Source organism: Lagenorhynchus albirostris, chromosome 16 (assembly GCF_949774975.1).
Source record: "Lagenorhynchus albirostris chromosome 16, mLagAlb1.1, whole genome shotgun sequence".
Lineage (NCBI taxonomy): Eukaryota > Metazoa > Chordata > Mammalia > Artiodactyla > Delphinidae > Lagenorhynchus > Lagenorhynchus albirostris.
The window spans coordinates 61,993,972-62,015,608 of NC_083110.1; the positions used below are offsets into that span (position 1 = coordinate 61,993,972).

General features: G+C 41.4%; 1 protein-coding gene across 5 annotated transcripts in view; it reads right to left on the minus strand.

Moving 5' to 3' along the window:
* The window catches only part of SORCS1 (sortilin related VPS10 domain containing receptor 1), a 559,188-nt gene that overhangs the window by 96,305 nt on the left and 441,246 nt on the right, over positions 1 to 21,637 (minus strand). For all 5 annotated transcript variants that reach the window (XM_060125410.1, XM_060125412.1, XM_060125411.1 and 2 more), the window contains exons 11-17: positions 16,638 to 16,740; positions 16,296 to 16,372; positions 14,329 to 14,420; positions 12,944 to 13,051; positions 11,153 to 11,270; positions 9,528 to 9,658; positions 6,307 to 6,420 (exon numbers count right to left, since the gene is read on the minus strand). In XM_060125410.1, the coding sequence (XP_059981393.1) occupies positions 6,307 to 6,420; positions 9,528 to 9,658; positions 11,153 to 11,270; positions 12,944 to 13,051; positions 14,329 to 14,420; positions 16,296 to 16,372; positions 16,638 to 16,740 (743 nt within the window). The remainder of the gene's footprint in view (positions 1 to 6,306; positions 6,421 to 9,527; positions 9,659 to 11,152; positions 11,271 to 12,943; positions 13,052 to 14,328; positions 14,421 to 16,295; positions 16,373 to 16,637; positions 16,741 to 21,637) is intronic.

The window sequence follows — 21,637 nt, forward strand, 5'->3', positions numbered from 1 at the left end:
CTCTAAAGAAACTCCACAGACAAAAATTTCTATACCCACTTTTTTATAAACACATCTAGAAATCTCTCTGGCTTAACAGCAAAAAGAAATCTGTCCCTTGAGAAGATTATCTTGGCTTCTTAGAAGAAACCAGCCCAATGTCTACTTTATTTTATATTTACAGAATCTTTTACGGTTGGCATGAAACAAGCAACATCCTAGTTAATTTGGCAACTTAAATTTGTATCATGTTCCCTGGATCCAAAACAGCATCAACAAGATTTAACCACATATAAGTACAACTAAATAAGCTTGGGTTTCTGTATGTGCAAACTGAGATATTTATAGTCATCCATGGAGAAACAGAGGAATGAATTTGAGGTTATTTCAGCACTAAATGCCAGAGGATATACAAATGAATACTGATTTCATGTTATTTGAAGAAAAGGGACTCGTTCACTAATCAGGTACGTGTGTTATCTGCCTTGAGTGGTGCTGGGGGCCGACGTGTGTTTCGATGTACAGTGGATACTAATCATGTGACGTTATGAGCCTACACAAGCTGTTATTTCAGTTTTACCGATGACCAAACAAGGGCTTAGGTTAAATGTGTCCTAGATCTCAGTACTGTCATGACTATTAAGTATGAAGTAAATGTCTGGACTATAGATACACAATAAAAGGAAGTTTCCCCGCCCTTTTTACCTTCACTCCAGAGGACCCCTTCACCCCAAAAGTCCAGAGGCTGGTGATGGCATCTGCGTTTTGTAAAGTGACTACTATCTGCTAGGCACTATGCTTCATATACAGTATCATATTTAATCAACCTCCAGAAGCAAACAGCAAAATGTTATAGGTTACGAAACTAAATCTCAAAGAAAGGAGGGCACTTGCTAAAGGTAAATGGCAGAGATTGGATTAAGACTCTTAATTTGTTTCATTCCAAAATAACTCTGTTTTTCACCAAACAACACATTCCCCCTTTGAGTTCACTCTGTACCCACAACAGGCTGAGGCCCCATTACCAGTCTCCTTGCTTTCCATGGAATGGCTTGTGGAAGGCATGAAGGAAAGGGTGAAAAGAGGCAGGGAGAACGTGGTTAGAAGCATGCTCACACGCTGTCCTGTGGTGTGGACATTGGACACTTGAGACCACTGGACCAAGCCCTAAGGACTGGTGGCTACAGCCACCTAGAGGGACATTCTGTACCTATTTCAATACTTATTCCAACTCTCTTTTCTAAGACTTTGCTAAGAACTGAAACAAAAACTGCACACCTGTTCACTTCTACACAGTGAAGCTGGTAACAATTTTGGCATCTCCTTGAAATAGCACTTCTATTGGGAATAATAATAACCAATGCTAGAATGTTTCCATCACAGTGAAGTGAGTGAACCTGAGAACACTGTTTATATATCCAGGGTAATAAACTAACTGTGAGAGCAACCATAACCATTTACAAAGTGAGGCCTTAAAAAAAAAAAAAAAGGAAGGTTTACCTACATGCTTTCAAGTAAACTCGCAGAAAGGTGCTACTGGCAGATTTGCTTGTTAAGCTTGATTGACAAGGGACGATTGTTTAGTAGACCTGTTCAGCTCAAGCTCTGATTGCATGGCTGCAGTCTGTGCCCTGCCGTAAGAGACTGGGTGAGGCAAGTGAGGTGCCTGGTGAGTGAAATCTACGGAGGCAAGAACTCTCAAACCAACCCTGCCCTTGTGATCCCTCTGCACTTCACCCCAGCCTGAAGCTAATACAGATTCTGTGCTGACAACCCGAGATGCTCGTGGATGGCTTAAAACAGGCATTGGAGGGACTCAAAACGGGGCCCAATGGCTCCTTAATTCTATAGACTTCCAGGCACAAACGTCAGGGCTTGTCCTTGAGAAAACTACCGGCATGGCCTTTTCACCTGGATCATCTCTTGTTCCTTTGCCTACAATAACCTGCTTCACACCTTCTTAACTTGGTAAGTCCTGCTTGCCCTTCCTCTCAGTGTTTCCTTACAGAATCCATTGGTGTCCGTGTTTTACAGGAGGATGGCAGTTAATATAACTGAATCTCTCATGTGTGGGACTCACAGGCAGTGCGTGGGCAGGAAGCTGGTGTTTCAACCCTTAATGGGGGAGATATTTGGCAATGCCTGGATACTCAACTCTAAGAAGTAATCAGCTGACTGGGTGGAATTTGCTTTAGGAGCTATCAGAAAGACCTTCAATTGCCAAAGAGACTCTAATTATTGTTGTAGGGTTTTAATAACAATTATTATGTTATGAGAATGCTAACTGCAGCATTGTTTATAGCGGCACAAAACAGGAAATGACCAAAATGTCCATGAAAGGAATGACTACATAATCCCAGGTGCTTGAATCCTAGGGAGTTAAAAGAAATTAGATGGGGCTTCCCTGGTGGCAGTGGTTGGGAGTCCGCCTGCCGATGCAGGGGACACGGGTTCATGCCCCGGTCCGGGAAGATCCCACGTGCCGCGGAGCGGCTGGGCCCGTGAGCCATGGCCGCTGAGCCTGCGCGTCCGGAGCCTGTGCTCCGCAGCGGGAGAGGCCACAGCAGTGAGAGGCCCGCGTACCGCAAAAAAAAAAAAAAAAAAAGAAAGAAATTAGATGGAGAGTAGCCTTATATACTCTGACTTGGAAAGATGTTTAAGTTATGTTTTTGAATGAAAAAGGGAACTAGAAGAACAACATATCTAGTAGGAAACTGCATATAAAAACAACGAAATTAATTTTGTATATTTTTTTCTTGGCATAATTATTCACTGACAAATGCAAAGTGTTTAGAAACATGCATATCAAACATGCACAAGTGTTAGATCACACTTGTGTGGCAAAAGGGGCCAGGACTGGGGTGATAATCTAAATTGGCTTTTTAAACAGAGAAAACATGTATATATTTTTGTAATTAAACATCTGTAAGTGAAAAGCTAAATATTTAATGGCAGCATTGTAGCAGCTACAACAGATGACTGAATCTGTGCTTATGAAATGCCACTGAATCAACATAGAGCCAAGTGACATCTGGGGTCAGGGACTGGAGTGGTATTCAGAAGGGCAGAAAGTCCTTTTTCAATTTCATCTACACTTTATCTCTTGCCAACTCTTGAGCTGGCTACAGACACTGCAAATGGGAATTTGATGATATTGGGGCCTTCTTTGAGGGTGATTTCAGGCCCCTGTCCCAGCTAATGGTCTTCCTATTCCTGATGCAAATGTGTAGTTTAGACAGTATGTTGATCTGTGGGGTTACGATTGATACCCCTGTCCCCGACCTTAGCCCATACGGCGCTATGCAGGTGGTCACTCTTCCACCTGCGAGCCCCTTACTTTTGAGAGCAGGGCGTTCATCCTATCTGCTGATAACTGGTATTAATCATATGTTCCTTTTACACAAACTTGCTCGCTGATGCTGATGCTTTTCTGCAGAAAGTTTAAATGGAATGGATGAAACCAGCAGATGTGGTAACTCAAGAAAAATCCCTTAGGGTCAGATGCTCTCAGGTAATGCCCACTGAGAGGAACAACCTTCTGAGAGTGGAGGTGGAGCCCTAGGAAGTAACATCTGTGATTGTGTGATTAATAAACATAACTGCATTGACAAACATTTATATACCTGGACACATATTGCCGAACCACTTTTTTAATTGAAATGTTAGTTTTATAGGGCTAGATGAAAAATCCCATTGAATAGAATATTATAAATTATTCATCTCTGATGTTTTATTTTATATAGGTTAGGATTTATTTGGGTTTCACATACTGAGTTCACCAAAGGAATGGTGAAACCTATTTAGGGGTAGCTGAAAAATGTGTGTGTGTGTGTGTGTGTGTGTGTGTGTGTGTGTGTGTGTGTAAATATATGTATATAATTATAAAATTAAAATACATATATATCTCAATAAACTGAAAAGTGAGGGGTCATCAGCCTTTCTTCTGCCTTATTACAGTGATTTGAGTAGCATCTGGAACAATCAGACCCCTCTGTACTTCAGTCTCCTCTCATTAATACCAAAGAGACGATAGTATAACTCCCCTGACTGACAGTGAATAAAAATCAATTCTGAAATTAGCTTCAGGGGCTCCTAATGCCCTTTACAATGTCTAAACATGCCGGCACATGCAAGTGATAAAAGTCCTGTCTTTGGCATTTCTTCACCATTAAGTTTAGTTATTTCACCAGCCCTTTTCAATTTCTCCCATGATGCTAGATGCTGAAGACCTCACCGACCCATTGCTGTAAAAATGTTATTTGTATTTTTCTCAGATTTTGTGTTTCTCTTCAAATAAATCACAGCTTATTTCTTTATTCAATCAGAGATAAGAATATTTGACGTATGTGTCTATGTTTTTTCCCTCCTTCTGCAAACAGTTTGAATGGAACGGATGAAACCAGCAGATGTGATAACTCAACAAAAATCCCTTAGGGTGAGATGCTCTGAGAGTAGTATATATTATTTTGGTAATTTCTTAAAATGAAAAAAACTTTTAAAATTTCAAATACAAAAGTACATAAATGGAAACATGAACATCCTCTCCTCTGTATTGCAGCTCGCATGAGAAATGAGAAGGGCAATTGTCAAGTAATGCTGGTCTATTGGTGAGGTACTTACTCTCTCCCTCCCTCCCTCTTTCCCTCCTTCCACCCCTTCTTCCCTCCCCTCCTTCCCTCCCTCCCTCCTTCCCTTCCTTCCTTCCTTTCCTCTCTTTTTAACTTTTCAATATCAGAATTCTCAAATATGCACAAATGAGAGAAAATAGTATCATAAATACCCATGCCCTCATTAACTTATCTTCAAAATTTACTAAACCCATCCCTTTTTCTAATATTTTAAAACAAATGCCATACATCATGTATCTCTAAAAGATAAGGTTTCTTTTTTGAGCCTAACCAAAATATCATTATGACACCTAAATATATAATATATTTAGTTAATATAATAGAAATATTTAGATTTAGATATAACCTGATATCACCTGTGGTGGTCAATTTTATGTGTCAACTTGCATGGGCCTCAGGATGGCCAGATATTTGGTCAAACATTATTCTGGGTGTTTCTCTGAGGGTGTTTTTGGATGAGATTAACATTTAAATCAGTAGACTGAGTAAAACAGATTGCCCTCCCTAATGTGGGTGGGCCTCTTCCAATCAGCTGAAGGCCTAAATGAAACAAAAATGCTAACCCTCTTCTGAATAAGAGAAAATTTGTCCTGCCTGACTGCCTTCAAACTGGACAGTGGCTTTCTTCCTGCCTTCATACTCAGATGGAAACATCAGCTCTTCCTGGGTTTTGACCCTGCTGACCTTCAGACAGGAACTACACCATCAGCTTTCCTGGCTCAGCATCACAGTTCAGACTGGGATGGAAACAAACCATCTGTTCTCCTGGGTCCCCAGCTTGCCAACTCTCACCCTGCGATGTCAGGATTTGGACTTGCCCACCTCCATTGCTGGATGCTCCCATTCCTTATAACAAATCTCTTTAAATATATATATATATATATATATATATATATATATATATAAAATCTCCAATTGGAGATAGAAAAACATATCTCTGGAAAACCCTGATTAATACATCACTAATCACCAGACCACAGTCCATTTCCCCATATGGCTCAAAAATGTCTTTTAATAGTTTTTTTGAATCCAAATAAGTTCCACACACTATTTTCTAAGTCCATAAATATCAGTTACAGTTGTGGGAAAGTCACAGAATGGTTTCCCTTTTATGGTATTTCTTAAATAATATTGGATAAACCCCACAACACAGATCACTGAACACAAAATTTAGACTCTGATTCCAGATTTATAAAGATCAGAATGCACGCCTTCAATGTGTCAAGACTGGACAGAGAGAAAATGAAACACATTCCTACTAACACTAGGATACTCTTGAAAAGTCAATGAGCTTCTTTTCTGCCTCAAGCTTCCACATCTGTAAAACAGGAAATGCACATGGGAAATATTTGTTTGGCCTTCCACACAGGGATGTTGTGAAGGTAAAAGGTAGCCTCGTGTGATTAACTAGTTCTGAAATAAAGTATCAAAAAATGAAGATATGTATATATTATCATCATCACCACCTTCATCCAAGGAACCTGTTTTGTTTCTTTGTTTGCAACTGGGGTCTTATTCTCAGACGAAATTTGCACTATTAATGCAAATTTGTGCTGCATTATTAAAATGAACAAAAGCAAGTAAATCAGTGCTGTAATGAAATAGGCCTGGCGTTTGATCAGAAGTAATTTGGTAAGTTTAACACAGGCTGAAAAGCAGCAGAAGTTGACCTCCAAAGGCCACTGCTTCAGACACTCACCCAGTACTATTGAGGTAACTCTGTCCCAAGCTGCAGTCCTTCGACAGAGAAGATGGATTGAACCAAAAGGCTGGCAGGCACTGACCATTGCTGTGTCGCTCATAACCATAGTCACTGTTGGGGAAAGAGCCAAGAGAAACCTTTCAGTAGATGGCAACATTACTGACAACAATTGCACGTCAGTCCACAGCCAGCTTCTACCCTGGTCAATTAGTCAAAAAACAGGCAAAGCCTTTCCAAAAATGGAATCTTTTTTTTCCATGGCATATCTATCAATTACCCATGAAAACATTCTACAGAAGCCATTTTGAGAAATGTTAGCTTGGAGGCCACAGGGGTGCATGTGTAGAGAAGAAAGCTCAATGCCCAATAATTCCCATTAAACACCTTTAAGCTGGGAGAGTAGATGTTCTCATTAGGGGGAGACACAGTACTGATTGTGGTTGGGCCCAGAGAAAGCTATAATGGTGGAAGTCGTCCTCAGTGTCAAGTTTCACTGAAGAGTTTAGGGCATTCACACGTGGCATAATCCTCATTACTAGTGATGTCTTTGGGGTGCTCTTCCAAGACATCTGGATCTACCAAGGAGAGCTGAGCCAGGTCTCTCTGTGCACAAGCCATATGCTTCAAAGTCATAGCGGGAAAGGAAATGTCCTTCAGGACTGCTGCAAGCATTCCCCCAAGGAAAAGCTCCGTCCTATGCCGTTAATGCTGCCAGTTGCTTTAAATCTGCTCTCTAGTTTGAAAACAGTCAAAGACTTTTCTCAGCCTCCTCGCATTCTTATCTCCAGGAGCCTCTGAGTGGCCTGATATTCTTGGCTTCTGAGAGATGAAACCGGGCGCAGAGTATGGCAACAAACTGCACCTTCACACGCACAGATAACTCGCAGGGGGCCATCAGTGAGCATTAGTATGAACTGGCCCATCTGTGTAATGGAAGTGAGATACTGGCGTATGACGGTTGGGGAAGGAGAATTAGGTTTGCTCAGGGGCCTGTCACCAGGCAGCTGGCACCTAGAATTCTGCCCATCCCAGCTGGATTTGGTGCTGATGCAACACAGCACGGGTGGGAAGACTTCAGGAACGCTGCCTACAGGACACCCAGTGTTCATTTAAGGAAATTATTGTACAAACGCTGAAGAATAACAGGCAAGGTCATCTGGTAGAGGGCTGTCCACGGGAGAGCCAAGCCAAGAGAGAACATTCAGTGACAACCACCTTTCATTATGCTATAGTCAAGAAGTATCACTGAAGCTCTAGCTACTAGTAGAAACCAATAAGAGCATGGCGATCCTTCCAAAACATTTTCAGAAATCATGCAGTTACAAAAATCCCATTTGACCAGGTAACCTTATGATGGCCTCGTTCATGATGCATTTCCCACTTCTCCAATTACATTTTAGTTAGTGGGATGAGCAGCAGATTCCAATCACGAATGCAGGAATTGGGCCAAGACTAAGGGAGTGAGAGATGGGGAAAGGGGGAAACTTAATTGATTTTCTTACCCTGTGTTCTTTTCACCCTAGTCAAGCTTAAAATTGAGAAGAAAACAACACAGGACAATGCCAACAGCAAAAGACTACCTTATGTTGGAACCTTGCAGAAAAGATTCCCAAAGGAACAGAGGTTTCCAGAAGAAATCAGGGAATTGGGACTTACTTTTTCTCTTTGGTTTTCTATGTGAAAATAAATTTGCTCTCTGCCAAAGAATGACTGTTTGGTAAGGCCAAAGTCAAACCACTAAGATGAAACGTTAACTCCCCATACGGTTCCTCCTTGAATAGAGTGACTGAAGGAGAAGCAGTCAGGTTTCAGAAAGAGGGATGTGATGAATGACACACTCGCCATGGAACTTTTCCCTGTGAATGTATTTCAGGATGTCAATCCTGAAAGGTAGGACAGAGATAAAATATTTTTGTCATTGTAACAATGTTACACTGACTGAAACAGAAGTCAGGGCTGGGGAGGTCCTCCCAGAATTCCTTGTGAGCCCCCATGTAACTGAAGCTCTGCCTTCCCTCTGGTTGAGCCAGGAGAGATAAAGAACTGACTCTTGGCTTGCCTTCTTTACCAACAGGAGAGGAACAGCCTTGGGTTATCGGTCTGAGTTCCGGCAGCCAGTTTACCGGGACTACCAGTACTATTGATTTAGAGAACACTCCTGTCATGGTAGCATGACAGATGACTTCCTTTTTCTGAGATATGTGATGTGTACGTACACAGTATTTCAGCCCAATCACTGATATTTTGATGATCAGATACGTGACCGATGATCGTTATGCGGCTAATATTGTTACATGAATGTCTTTGGTTCTTACGTTGGCCAACTTCCAATTATTTAATACTGATATACACATTTAGCAAATGCTTTCTCTAAACCAAAAGCATATAAATAAATTTTATAAAGAAGAAGGAAAAAAAGGAACAGAAAGTGAGATGGACATGATCAAGGGAGTTACCACCTACTCATCCTCAGTCGTATTTCAACCTCATCTGAATGTCAAAACCAGAACAAAGCAAGGGCATCACTGGACCCACAAGCTAGCTTTCTGCTTAACTAATGCTCCAGAAAGAACACTGTGGCACTCTGAGTATATTTAACTTCTCAATGTCTTAGTCCTTTTCCAGTTTAAACTAGCTTAATCCTGGTAAAGGAAGAAGTCTCTCTTACCGCTGGGTTCACAAAGCTACAGACGGCAATACTAGTGATTCCATTCTTGCGCTGAATTCAGAAAAGTCTTCCGTGGGTGTCACAAGCAATAGTCAGCTAACCACGGATTGAAAACATCCAGGTATAGACAATTTACTGCCCTACACGATCACTGCTCCACTACCAGGAACCCTAGATTCTAGAAAGACTTTTATCTTGAGCACAAATATGTTTGCTCCCTGAAACGTCCACTTATTGTTTTCAGTGTTGCTGTACGAAGAAACTCAGGGTCTATCTAGTCTCTCTTTTTGTCCTGAGATCTGTCAAATATATGAAGATAATTACCAGCCATCTTCTGAGTCCGCCTTAAGTCTAAAGAAACCCCTGGTTTTTCCATATACACACGCACATAGCTAGTAAGCCATGATGTCCCCAAGTGGTAATTTCACATGAAGGTAGGCTTGTCACTTGGATCTATGCATGTTACTATTATTTGATATCTAAGCTTTCATTAAGGCCCACGTGGGTTTGAAATACTAGACGACTCTATGGGATAACAGTACAAGCTCACCAGTCAAAATCAGCCTCTGTGCAGACACAGGGTTCAGACTCCATAGCTCCTGCATATTTCCCTTGCATACATTTCCGCTCTGATTTTCTCTTCTTATATATCCTTTTTGCTCCCATGATGCATGCTTCCCCCTGTAAGGAGACAAGAATCTCATGCAGTCGGGCACATAGCTTGGACCTTCCCTACTCCATATCAGGACAGTTCCGGGAGATGGTCTCAAACCTTAGTGTAACGTAGACATATGCAGTCTGCTTTGTGCTAACAGCATTTCCTTTTCGATTCTAGAGCCCTATCACAGAACATGATGATAAAGGCAATCCTAAGAAGCACTGAGGGTGTGTCCGAAAGTCCGGAACTGTATGTATTCAGCAAACCTTTACTTGGCAAGGTATTAAGTACAGTGCTATGAGGGACACACAGATAACTAAGACAACCTGCAACAGTGTACGGCCAAAAAAATTTATAGTCATTAAGTTCAATTCTTCTGTAATAAAAAATGTATACATTTGGTCATTTATGAGCATATGAAAGAAGAATATAGCTAAGAAATATAAAGGTCCATTGTGCCTTGATTTATTATGCCTCTGCCCACACAACTTTATAGCACTGATTTTATATCCATCTACCAGATAAGCAAGAGCGCTAAATGCGGTGTTTCTCCACAAGATAAATAAAAGCTTTGAATATCCCAAGGCGTGTGCACTCCAAAGGGGGAAACGTCAGTCACGTAAAGGAGCGACCCTTTGATTGCTGAGCCTCCGAGGAGAGTGGGTGATTCCAGCTGACGTAGCTCCCACTGTCAAACCCAGCTCTGTGTGTGTGTCTGAAGGACCAGACGGAGTTTTGTCTAAGCTAGTCTACACTGCCTTTCTTGAGCAAACTCACTTTAACCAGCTGCATTACACATCTACATGTAATTGTATGATTTAGTCTAGGTTTGGGGTATATGATGTGTCACGCTCTGGATATGGTGATGGGGCCTCTACCGTGTGCTTTGAGAGGCCGGCAGAATGAGTTCTGCCTTGGGAAGTCGAAGGAGAGATGATTTCAGCCAAGCATCCTGATATGAGCAGGGTAGCAGAGGGGCCAGGATGAAGGAAGTTTTCCTATTAGTAATTCTGCATCCTATATCACAAGTACCTTGGAAGGAGGCAAGAAGCGCTACCTAATCCCAGGGAAGCATAACACTGGGGAGGAAGAATTTTACTAGCACCGCTCACGCAGCATAACTTTGTTATTTCATGTTACTGTTTGCATTGCCAGATAAAACTGAACAGCCTTTCCTCACCCTTGCCCCCGTACCCTGCAGCCAGATGACACGCTCAGATAAATTATGCCTGGATCTCCGTGCTGAGTTGGTATTTCATTTTGAGTTGTAAGTCTTAGCCAAGCACATTTGAATTTTATCTCATTATATCCTAGTACAATAAAAACAGAAGTCACTTCACAACAAGCTATAAATGTTGAGTTTGTTCACTGCTGTGGCACACAAAACACATTAAGAAAGCACCAGATGGACAATTTTTGCCCAGAGAACCCCAATTCCTACACTTTAATGACTTGCTTCCCCCCAGTACTCTCCACGTCTCCCACCCAGGACTCAACCTCAGCTCCCTCCCTCCTACCTGGCTGTGCAGCTGCCAGGGTCTGTAGTCTTCCTCAGCACAGCGTCTATCGAAAATGGACTTGTAGTCCACTTTGACCAGCTGCCATTCAGAGCGGTGGCTGAAGTGTCCAAACACTCTGCAGAGTTCATGACGATAAAAATAATCACAATAACAGCAATGCTGACAGTTATACGTCATTTACTGAATGTTTGCTATGAGGTTAGCACAACGCTAAGCATATTACATTTTTTTTTTTTTTTTGCGCAGTAAGCGGGCCTCTCACTGTTGTGGTCTCTCCCGTTGCGGAGCACAGGCTCCAGACGCGCAGGCCCAGCGGCCATGGCTCACGGGCCCAGCCGCTCCGCTGATATTGATATCAATACTGTAATATTGATATTGTAATATTGATATTACATATCACTTGATCCCCACACACATTTCTGAGGAGGGTTGCTATTATTGGCTCCACATCACTTGTCGGTAACCTGAGGCTCAATGAATTTTGTTAACATGCAAAAACCAAAGTCAAATCACTAAGAACTGGTAGAGTCAGAACCCAGGGTGTTTGACTTAAAAGCCCACTTTTATATATTGTACAACAAGAATGGTTGACCAAAAATAAAAAACAACCAAAAAAAATTGAGAAAACCATAGACACTGCCTTCTTTGCGGTCCAAGATTATACCTCTAGGTTCTCTTGCTAGAGTACATCATTCCCGCGGTTTCCATGCTATTTTACCTTCCCACCAGTCCCAAGGGAAAGTGGGCAGCAAGGCTGAGGAGTTATAACTACTTCCTACTCTGTGCATTCTATTCTCCTTACTCAGAGAGACTCAGCTATTTAATGAGGTGTTTTAATCACCTATTGCCGATATAAATAAAAGCCACAAAGTAGCCTTTTCAATCAACTTTTTTTCATCTGTGTCTTGCAAACATGAAAACTGAATGAAGACAAATTATGGAATAAATTGCTAATCCAGCTATGTTTACCGTGGGCAAAATGTAGCTATTAGGCATATTAAATTTTTGTTGCTCTTTTCTATTGTTAAAAAAAAAGGAGTAGGGAGAAAAAATTAGAAAATGTACCAGCTATTCACTTTGATTTAAAATTTTTCACTGCCGACAGGATCAACTGCTTTAAAATCTTCCCTCTCTGTTTTTCATGTCCAATTTTCCAGGAGAAGGAAAAATCACAGTTTCATATTTCAAATTCAAAGCTCGTGTTTTGAAACCCAGAGGCAGGCAAGCCATTAATCAAGTCTTTCACAGATTAATGATCATCACTTTCCAGACAAGAATGAGTATAAATGCAATTTCCCCAAGAACAGACTGTTCTCGTGGTTTCCCTAATATGCCTCACCATTGGGTTAGGTAAAGAGCCAGGGAAAAATAACACGCTTTGTGGGGTTTTCACCAAGCTCTGCGTTCTGCCTTAAAGTGAAAATCACTCTGACATGCCTGTCATTTTCTGTATATCAAGCATGTTTATTATTAAAGTTTTTAATTGATAGCTTTATTTTCTCTTGAAATAATCACTTCTAATTTCCCTAAGCTTGCTCAGTAGAGGAAGAAATAGGCTGTACCATTTTGCTGCCAGCCCTCAGTGTGGGTCTCCTAATTGCTAGCAAAGAGCCGAGAGAATGGAAGCCCACATGATTCTTTCCTCTTTGCTGTGGAATCATGAAGTCAGATGTAGTGCCTTTGCTAGCAATTTCAAACCTGACAGTAGCAATGTGAACAGGCTTATCTAAAAAACAACATGTTTCTGGCTCTATACTTAGACTAGAAGACATCATAGTTTCCACTTACGTCATGATTAGAGTCTCTTCCCCAGGCTCACCCAGAACTCCATCCACAAAAAGTGGAATAGATGTGAAACTGTATTTGCTCCAAGATCTCCCTTCATCAAAACTTAACCTAATGACAGAAAAAATAAGTCATCGGATCTCAAAAGAAAAATCCTTTCCAAGAAAGGATACTACCAACCAGGGAGAATACGTTTTAGAAGTACCTGGGGCATTGTCAAAGTGAGCCTTTTATATGAATAAGTGCTCTTAATTACATCAGAAGGTAGATATACCGTTAGCCAAGTGATTTGGGACCCAGATGTATTATAACATCAATAAGGGGAGAGCTGCATGAAACGGGAATGATAATAAGTCTTTGATAGGATTTTTTTTAATTTGGATATTTTATTAGGCCTTAGACCTCAATGTGACCCTCTCCAAAACCTCGTTACAATTTAGCAGCAAGTCTTACAGGTGATTCTGAGAACAATGGTCGTTATGAGACCCACTGAGACGGACTTGAACCAGCCACCTCTATGTGATCAAACCCTTAGTGGTATCCTTCTTACATTGTTACAAATCCTGGTTGACTCACTGAGTAAACTGATGCAGAAGGACAGACTCTTGAAAGTAAGAGAGAACTCTGCAACTCAGATGGTCACACAGAATGTTTCCTTTGCTCTGCCTTTCTCTAGGATGTCCTCCCCCAAGCTAAGCCTCTATTTCTCTTATTTCTGCAACTTTCCCTTTCGTCAGCAAAGTAACCAACAGTGGAGGGAAAATCAAGCCTTTGACTTTGAACAAGCCCGCCTGTGGAGAGAGCCATTTTCAAAAACACAGATAAAAGAGTTTATTGGAAACCCCTCTGGAAGTTAAGCCTTGAATGTCCGTCCATCTGTGGAAGACCTACAGGGAGAGTTGCAGAATATCACTGCCCCCAAAAGGAAGCTAAGGAAGTAGGATCAGGAGAAATGAGATTAGAGCAGAAGTGTCATGAACTGCTGATCTCTGTGCAGAATGCACACAGTGAATGCAAATATTAAACTCCAGGAGACCTTATTTGGGAAAGCTGGTTGCAAGAAATTAAGCTATTCAGAGATTATCCTTGCTAACCATTCTACCCATGACTGTACTGAAAGAATAAGGTACTGGAGGTACTGGCGAGGGCAGGGGGCTGTCACATTTGAAAACCATAATACGGTTCCGCTCTAAAAGGCAGAATCAAGCTCCCTTTCTCTTCCCCTCTCCCTCTCTCTCCTTTCCTCCACCTTCTTATTGCAGTAAAGCAAAGGTATAAGTTACATTCTAGTAGACCTTAACAATTTACTACAAGCAAGGTCACAGTCTGACAGCCTGACTTAGACTGGTCTTAGCTGTGCAGAACCATCAAGGTGCATGACTCATTACCAGAGATGTCGAATCGGGAGAGACGTATGCTTCATAGCAACCAGGACTCCACCTTGATCCAGATACAAAACACTGTGCTCTTCTTCAAAGATCTGGAAGAGGAAAAACACACAAACAGGGACACACACCCACAGCCACACACACCCAGGGTTCAGAGAATTAGTCTTCATTTGAGGAAAAAAATTCTCTCCTTGACAGAACTGGGTTCCCCCAAAGCTGTGGGAAAATGCAAGTTATGAACAATGTTTCCCAATGTGGGCTCCATGTACCACTGGTGTTACATAAAATGATTTTTTGTGCTCTACAAGAGAAACTTAAATAACTAAGAGTTATGTATTCATATTTATAATCCCATCTTTTTGTGGTAAGTTCTATTCAGTCCCATTTATGGTGATGTTGAAATATTGGGTAATTGTCATATTGGATAACATCTTTAGATGGAAGAAACATAAGAGATACTTTATTCCAACATTATCATTTTTACAGACGAGAAAAGTAAGGTTTAGAGAGAAGTGGTGACTTCCCTAAGACCATGTAGATGGTAATTGACGGCGCTGGGACTTGCAGCGTAACAGTGCCCTTTCCAGATGTAATTATTTCAAAGTTTCCAGGTATTACAGGGGGCAGATGTTCTTGTTCAACTCAACAGTAGTCATAAAGTAGTTGTAGTCATAAAGTCTGATCAAAATGAAATCTATCTTTGGGTACGTGTGTCATTGGGTCTCTCCCCATATGTGGAGAGATGAATCTGAGGTCAAATGTACACCGGCTGAAGACAATTTCTAAGTCCTCTCCATACAAGATGCGTTCTGTTTTCTCACAGTCACACTGTTAGTATAGCCTTGTCTTTGGTTACACTATAGACATCATTGTTTCCCCTTTGTTTACTTCTTATACCCAAGATGCTTCCCAGGACTATAGGAGAGGCTTCTTTGCTTTGTTTGGGATGTTAGAAGGAAAAAAAAAAAAAAAAGACACTCTGGCTCTCTAACTATTGTCCATAGGAAGCTTAATAGTCCATTATATAGCTCCTATATATCTCCAAGATCAAAAGCCCCGGAGTTTCTTAAGCAAGTTTCTTCCCTGCCCCACTCTTCTCAAAGCACGTGAATTGCAGTGCAGATCTATGAAGCTAGGAAATGGTAACGAGACCACAACATGGATATCTCTATCTAAAATTTAAAGCAGAGTGTTCTTGTTGCTATGTGATTACCTGTGCATTAGATTTCAATTTAAGGTGCTAGTTACCGTATGATAATTAAATGTCAGTGGCTTATTAACACATATTTATTGAAGTGTAACAACTATGCATTAGGCACATAACTTTTTATGACTCCTAAACCTCATTAAGTGCCTGTTTTATAACCTGGGAGTATCTAATTTTCATTCAGAAGAAAGAGGAAGCATTTAAGCTAAACACATTGGTTGAAAGTAATTCCATTTCTACTTTCCCTAACATATGCACCCTGATGGTTATTATTCTGTCTTTTGCCCATGAGCTTTAAACATCTCAGAGCACAACCTGGGTAATGGTTATTTCTATATCACTGCATTCCCCTCGTTTCTGACTTCAAGGCAAGGGGAATTTATGGAGGTAACCCGGTGTTAGGTATATAATCTCTCTTCCAGGCTTCACGTTCCCTACATAATAAACTCCCCAGAATTTTAGTTTTCATTTCATGGGAAAAATTCAGTCATATCTAATTTGGTTTCATTGTCACTTATAAACTTTCTCACATATACGGTGGGATAAAGGGTCATTTTTATCAAACAAAGAAATCAAATTTCATAAATGTTTGCTTAAGCTCAAAACATTTTGAAAGACATTCATAAAACAAAAAGGAAAAGAAACACATTGATAAGCTTTAGGATTTATGTGTGGCTGGATAAGTTCCCAGAATTGAACCAAGCTGGAGAATTTTTATAACATTTAAACTTCAGTAACCAGACCCAGGATACTTTCTTACCTGCCTCCAAGTGTTCCCTGCATCTGAAGAGACAAACATGCTGATGTCGCTGTCTGACAGCTCAGAACCTATGTTTCCTGGAGAGAGCACATCACCATCAGTGAAGGGAACTTTTTGCAAAAGCTAACAATGGGCTATGCTGGCAGTGTGCATTGCCCAAGATGGATTTAGACTGCAAACATTATATCTGAGCCGGGTTTTTCACCATACTTGCCTCAGGGTCAATGGCTTAGGTGCCTTTCAAAAAAATTTTAACTTGCTCATTAAGTTCCAAGCTCAGATATCTAACTTGTTAAAATAAATACAATTTACAGCAGTGAGCAAACCGGGCAAGCTTCTTACCTGAAGCCACTATGATGCTGGGAGCTGTGTCTCGGCTGGCAATGATCCCTGATGTGTAGGGATTCTCAGAGACCTTAAGGTGAAGGTGTAGTGAGCAATAGGGCTGAGAAGAGGAGAAATGAGGGTCATAAAAGCACATCATTTAAATGTTCGTTTAAAGCTCAGATTCAGAGCACCCGACATTCATCCAACCATCCCATCTATCCATCTATCTATGAACCCATCCATCTACCCAGCTTTCATTCCACAAATATCTGGTGCCACTAAGTATAAAACAGCTGCCATGGTGGTGAAGGAGAGAGCACCTTCATTCGAAGTCTAATCTACTGATAGAATTGCCATTTGGCCATTCAACAAACATTTTAGCACTTTATCTGTAACACACGCGGTGTAGCTTATGAAAGAGTTACATTGACTGAAGTTTGGTCTCTGCCACCTAAGGAGTATATAATTTAAGATCCTTCTATTGATTATCAAAAGAGAATATTTTAATAGCCATGAGATCAGCACAGACAAAATATGAAATTCTAGAGGATGACGAGCCTATGTCCAACTTTGGATGAAGGGAATTTCCAGGAAAAAATGGTGCCTGGGCAAAGGTGGGTAGGATATGAACTGCACATGAGATGTTCAGGAGGATAAAGGACATTTCAGGCCTAAGGAAGATCAATAACGAGGAAAAGAAACAGAAGAATTGAGCTGTAATACAACAGATAGTCAGGTAAGACCAATGAGGAGAAATGATATATGACATTGGAAAGAAAGTTTGGCCAGGCTGGGAGGGCTTTGAGGAAGTCACTTGGCATCTCTTAGACATTTGAAACCTTGGTCTCACTTCTACAGAAGAAGCCGTATGACGTGTGAAACTGTCCTGACATCCACCAGACAACTGACATAGCGTCTGTGTCAGGGTATTAACCGACCCAGTGTTATTCGATATAAATGTCATTCTTATAGACAAAATGCACTAGTAATAACAACTTAAATAAAAATTTAAGGGACTTGTTTGTGTGTAAAAATCTCGATCAACTTCTCAGATTAAGACATGCAACAGTTTTTCAAAACGGGATAATAAATCTTATACAAATTTCATTTAAAATAGTTCTTGTACTGAGTTGTCAAAAACTACAAGTTTGTGTCTGAACCCACATCTCTTTTCAACTCTCAGGAAGATTATTTCTAATCTTATAGACTTGAGTTTTTGGAATCACCAATGTATCTCTGTTATTACTTTCATTCGGCTCTGTAAGTCTCAGCCAGCAGGTATTCAGAGCGCTACAGAGATACAATGATTACACGTATATGGGACACAGTAAATGACAAACTAAAAATGAAACTCAGGAATAAAAGCAGCCAAAACACCGCTGAAATAAAACAGTGGCTCATAATAGGGTCTCTTCCTCACTGCCAACACAGAGAGTAAACTCTCAAGGAATGATGATCGGGGCTTCCCTGGTGGCGCAGTGGTTGAGAGTCCACCTGCCGATGCAGGGGACACGGGTTCGTGCCCTGGTCCGGGAAGATCCCATATGCCATGGAGCGGCTGGGCCCGTGAGCCATGGCCGCTGAGCCTGCACGTCCGCAACGGGAGAGGCCACAAGAGTGAGAGGCCCACATACCACAATAAAAATAAATAAATAAAGGAATGATGATCGTAATAAATTATTGGTTTTGCATGAAAATTTCATGTAAAGCTTTCAAAAAAGGCATTTTTACTCTACAATGTTCCATAAGAGTAAGAAGACCACCCCTATAAGAAGAAACAATCAGACCCAAAAACTTGGCTTCCTTTTGTCCAAGAGGAAGACTAGAGCGGGTACTGTATGTTGTAGAGGCCCCAGGGCAGTGCTGACCAACACTCAGGCAGATGCTGAGAAAGGATAAAGCAGAGGTGTCAAACCATTGTTCCATGAAAATTTTCCTGACAACTGCGGCCTGTCAGGATCTCGTTCTCGGATGTACCACAGTTGATTTTACCATACAATCCTGGATCATCTATCTGAGGTATGCAGTTTTATCCCCCTAAGAGAGATACTCTACAAATAAAGAGGAAACATCAAGTACTACTTTGCATCTTCTGTAAAACCTCACATAGAATCTAAAAAAGACAGTCAATGAACACTTGAAATATCAAGCAACACTTTCAAGTTAGGACACGAAAGACCTTACTTTACCGTTTTACTCAGAACAACGCCAGAAGTACATGGGCTCACGTATAAACCACATCACCAGAATAATGTGAGGATCTCCATGGCATTCAAAGCAGTGATCACTACTTGGGGATTATACCTAGACATACGGGCTTAGTGGAGGGCCTTTTGTACCCCCCAACAGAGCAGGACATCCCTGGCCCAGGGAGCACCCAGGCTGCAGTCCTGAGCCAGCCACTGGCCACGTACTTCATCACCCTGCAGTCTGGAAGATTATGAACCTAAATTGCCACCTGACCCAAGGACTATTTGATAGAGGTCACTTGCCATTACAAGAGAAAGAGGGCATTTTCAATTAGCCATTTCAACGCTGCTCTGTTGCTCTGGCTTTCAGAGGCCTGAGATGAATTAATTTGGGAAGAAAAGACACCAGTTCATGCAGTAGCAACAACATCAGCAATGATCTTTTTCGTGGACTTTTTTTCTCCACTCTCACATTTGTAGTACTGGATTGCCCCCAACTGGTACAAGCAAAATATTCTGTGGCTTTTTTTTCTCCTTTCTTCCATTTTTTTCAAGGAAGTTATACAGTCCACATCAGTGTTTACAGAAAAACAATGTTAAGTGATTCACATTCACTTCTTTTAACTTAAACTTTTATACTTGAACAGCTTGAGACATTTATCAAAATTAAGTCACCGAAGATTAATACAGGGGTTGTTATAATGGCTATCAGGCCATAGCAAACTCCTGGAAAACACAAGACAAGGTTCTCCAATTCTTAGGCACATCTTTCCCAGGCAGGAGGCACTCTGTGCACCTCTGCCTTCCTGCCGCCTTCTCTCCCATTAGCGAACGTATACTGAATATCCGAACATCTTTCCAGAGTTATCTCCAATTCCGTATGAGTTAAAACACAGCTTATCCCAAAGACCTTTCTCTATTTCCCTTGACTTTTCATATTAAAAACATACAGAACTGTACACTGAAACCACCATGACCTAATAGCTGACCCACCAAGAAGGGAGGGACCGGCATACATGTTTGGAAGCTGCCTGCTGCCCTGACTCACGCATAGTCAAGGGGCATGGGATTATCATCAGTTGGTCAATACTCAGAGCAACTAGATCCTTACTCTTTAATCTTTTCGGGGTCAAGTACAGAGTTTGAGAATCTGATGCAAATTGAGAACTCTCTCCCAAGAAAAAGCACACAAAGGAAGCACACACACAGAGCTTTGCATGCAAATTCAGGGAGTTCACAAACTCTCAAAGCCCATCGTGGACCTCTAGGCTCCAATGACCTTTCTTCTGCCTTATTCTTTTATTTCTTATTTCAACCAACAAAATCTTCTGGCCCTTGCAAGTGTTCAGTAAATGCCTGTTGAATTCAACTGATCCATGAACGAGCTGAGCTGCTGTCTTCCTAGCACTGTGAGTGGCCAGTGGAGAAGTACTAAATGATGCAAGACATTCCCCCGCCATGAAATCAATCAACCTAAAACACCGTTCCGTATCTGAGAGTCAACCAGCTTCTCATTTCACTTCCTCTTTACCCCTAATCTCTGAATTAATAGCTTTACATCTCATCTTCATGGTACCTTTAACCCAAAGGCTCCTAATCTGAATACTGTACTGAAAAGCCAGCTTAGAGCTTTCACAAATAAGGCAGCAGGTAGGCTCCCAAAAAGTATTCCTCGAATCCATATCCTACACACACATTTGTGCAGTTTCTGATCCTGAGTTGGAGCATGGAATCCATTTGACTTTTAGTAAGGAGTCAATGGCAAAGTAGAGGGAGGTCTCTGGGCCAGCTGGCTGGGTATGGGGCATTCAGCACTGCTCCAATTCAGCAGAACGTGGAGAGTCACAACCAGTACAAAGGCCGGGGGGAAGCAGAATCGAGAGTCTCCTGGGGTAGTTGGCTGCTTAGCTCCAGTAGGAAACTACTAAATGAATCCACGAAGAAGTCACGGCCTCTCTCCATGAAACACTATGCCTCCCCTCAGGGCCTGAGGACTTGTCACAGGCTCAGCTCACATCTCGCCTCTTGGGAGCCCAAGCCTGAGGTTCTGGAGTCAGGTGGACCATGGCCTGTAACACACCATCTAATTGTACAATGCAGTCTTCAGAGGAAAGAAATCCCTGCTGAACCCTCCAGGCAATCACTCTAAAAGTCCTAAAAATACAGCCTCAAATTACCCTGGATGTCTTATTTCTATAGAATACATTTTACCAGGAACATTCCATTTGGGGCTGCAATTCTGAACTTGTTCCACATTTGTAATAGCCCTGCTGGAAAAAAAAATCTCTTTTCTAATCACTAGGCTGTGCTTTCGGTGACACTGTCACTTTCCAAGTATTCACAATCTAAAAATCACTTTTTGTCTCCTCTCTGCTACCAGCTCCCAAGCCTGAGGAAGGTTTTAACAGTCTGGGTCTCCTGGAGCTCAAAGATTTTCTTTCCTATTGTGTACCTTGGCAGAGTTTTATAAAATTATTGTGGTTTCCCCTTCCTTTTTTCATTTTCCTCTCCTCACCCTACTGCTGTTTTCTAAAGCTCAGATTAAAACTACATTAAACAACAGGGTTAATGGGGGAGGAAGGTCAAAAGACTCTTGGGTACCATACGTTCATGTCTCATTAATTCCTCTTTCCTCAATCTTAACGAGCCTCTACTGATTTGGTCAACTTTGGGGTCAACTGATGCCCATGAGTTTCAGAAGGTGGATATTATGACCAATCTTTCAGTGTGACTATTAATGGCAAGGAAAGGCTCCCACTAAAGTCCAAATATGAAACTCAAACGTCTATTATCCCTGGCGTGTCTGCTTCAAAGACAACACCCTCA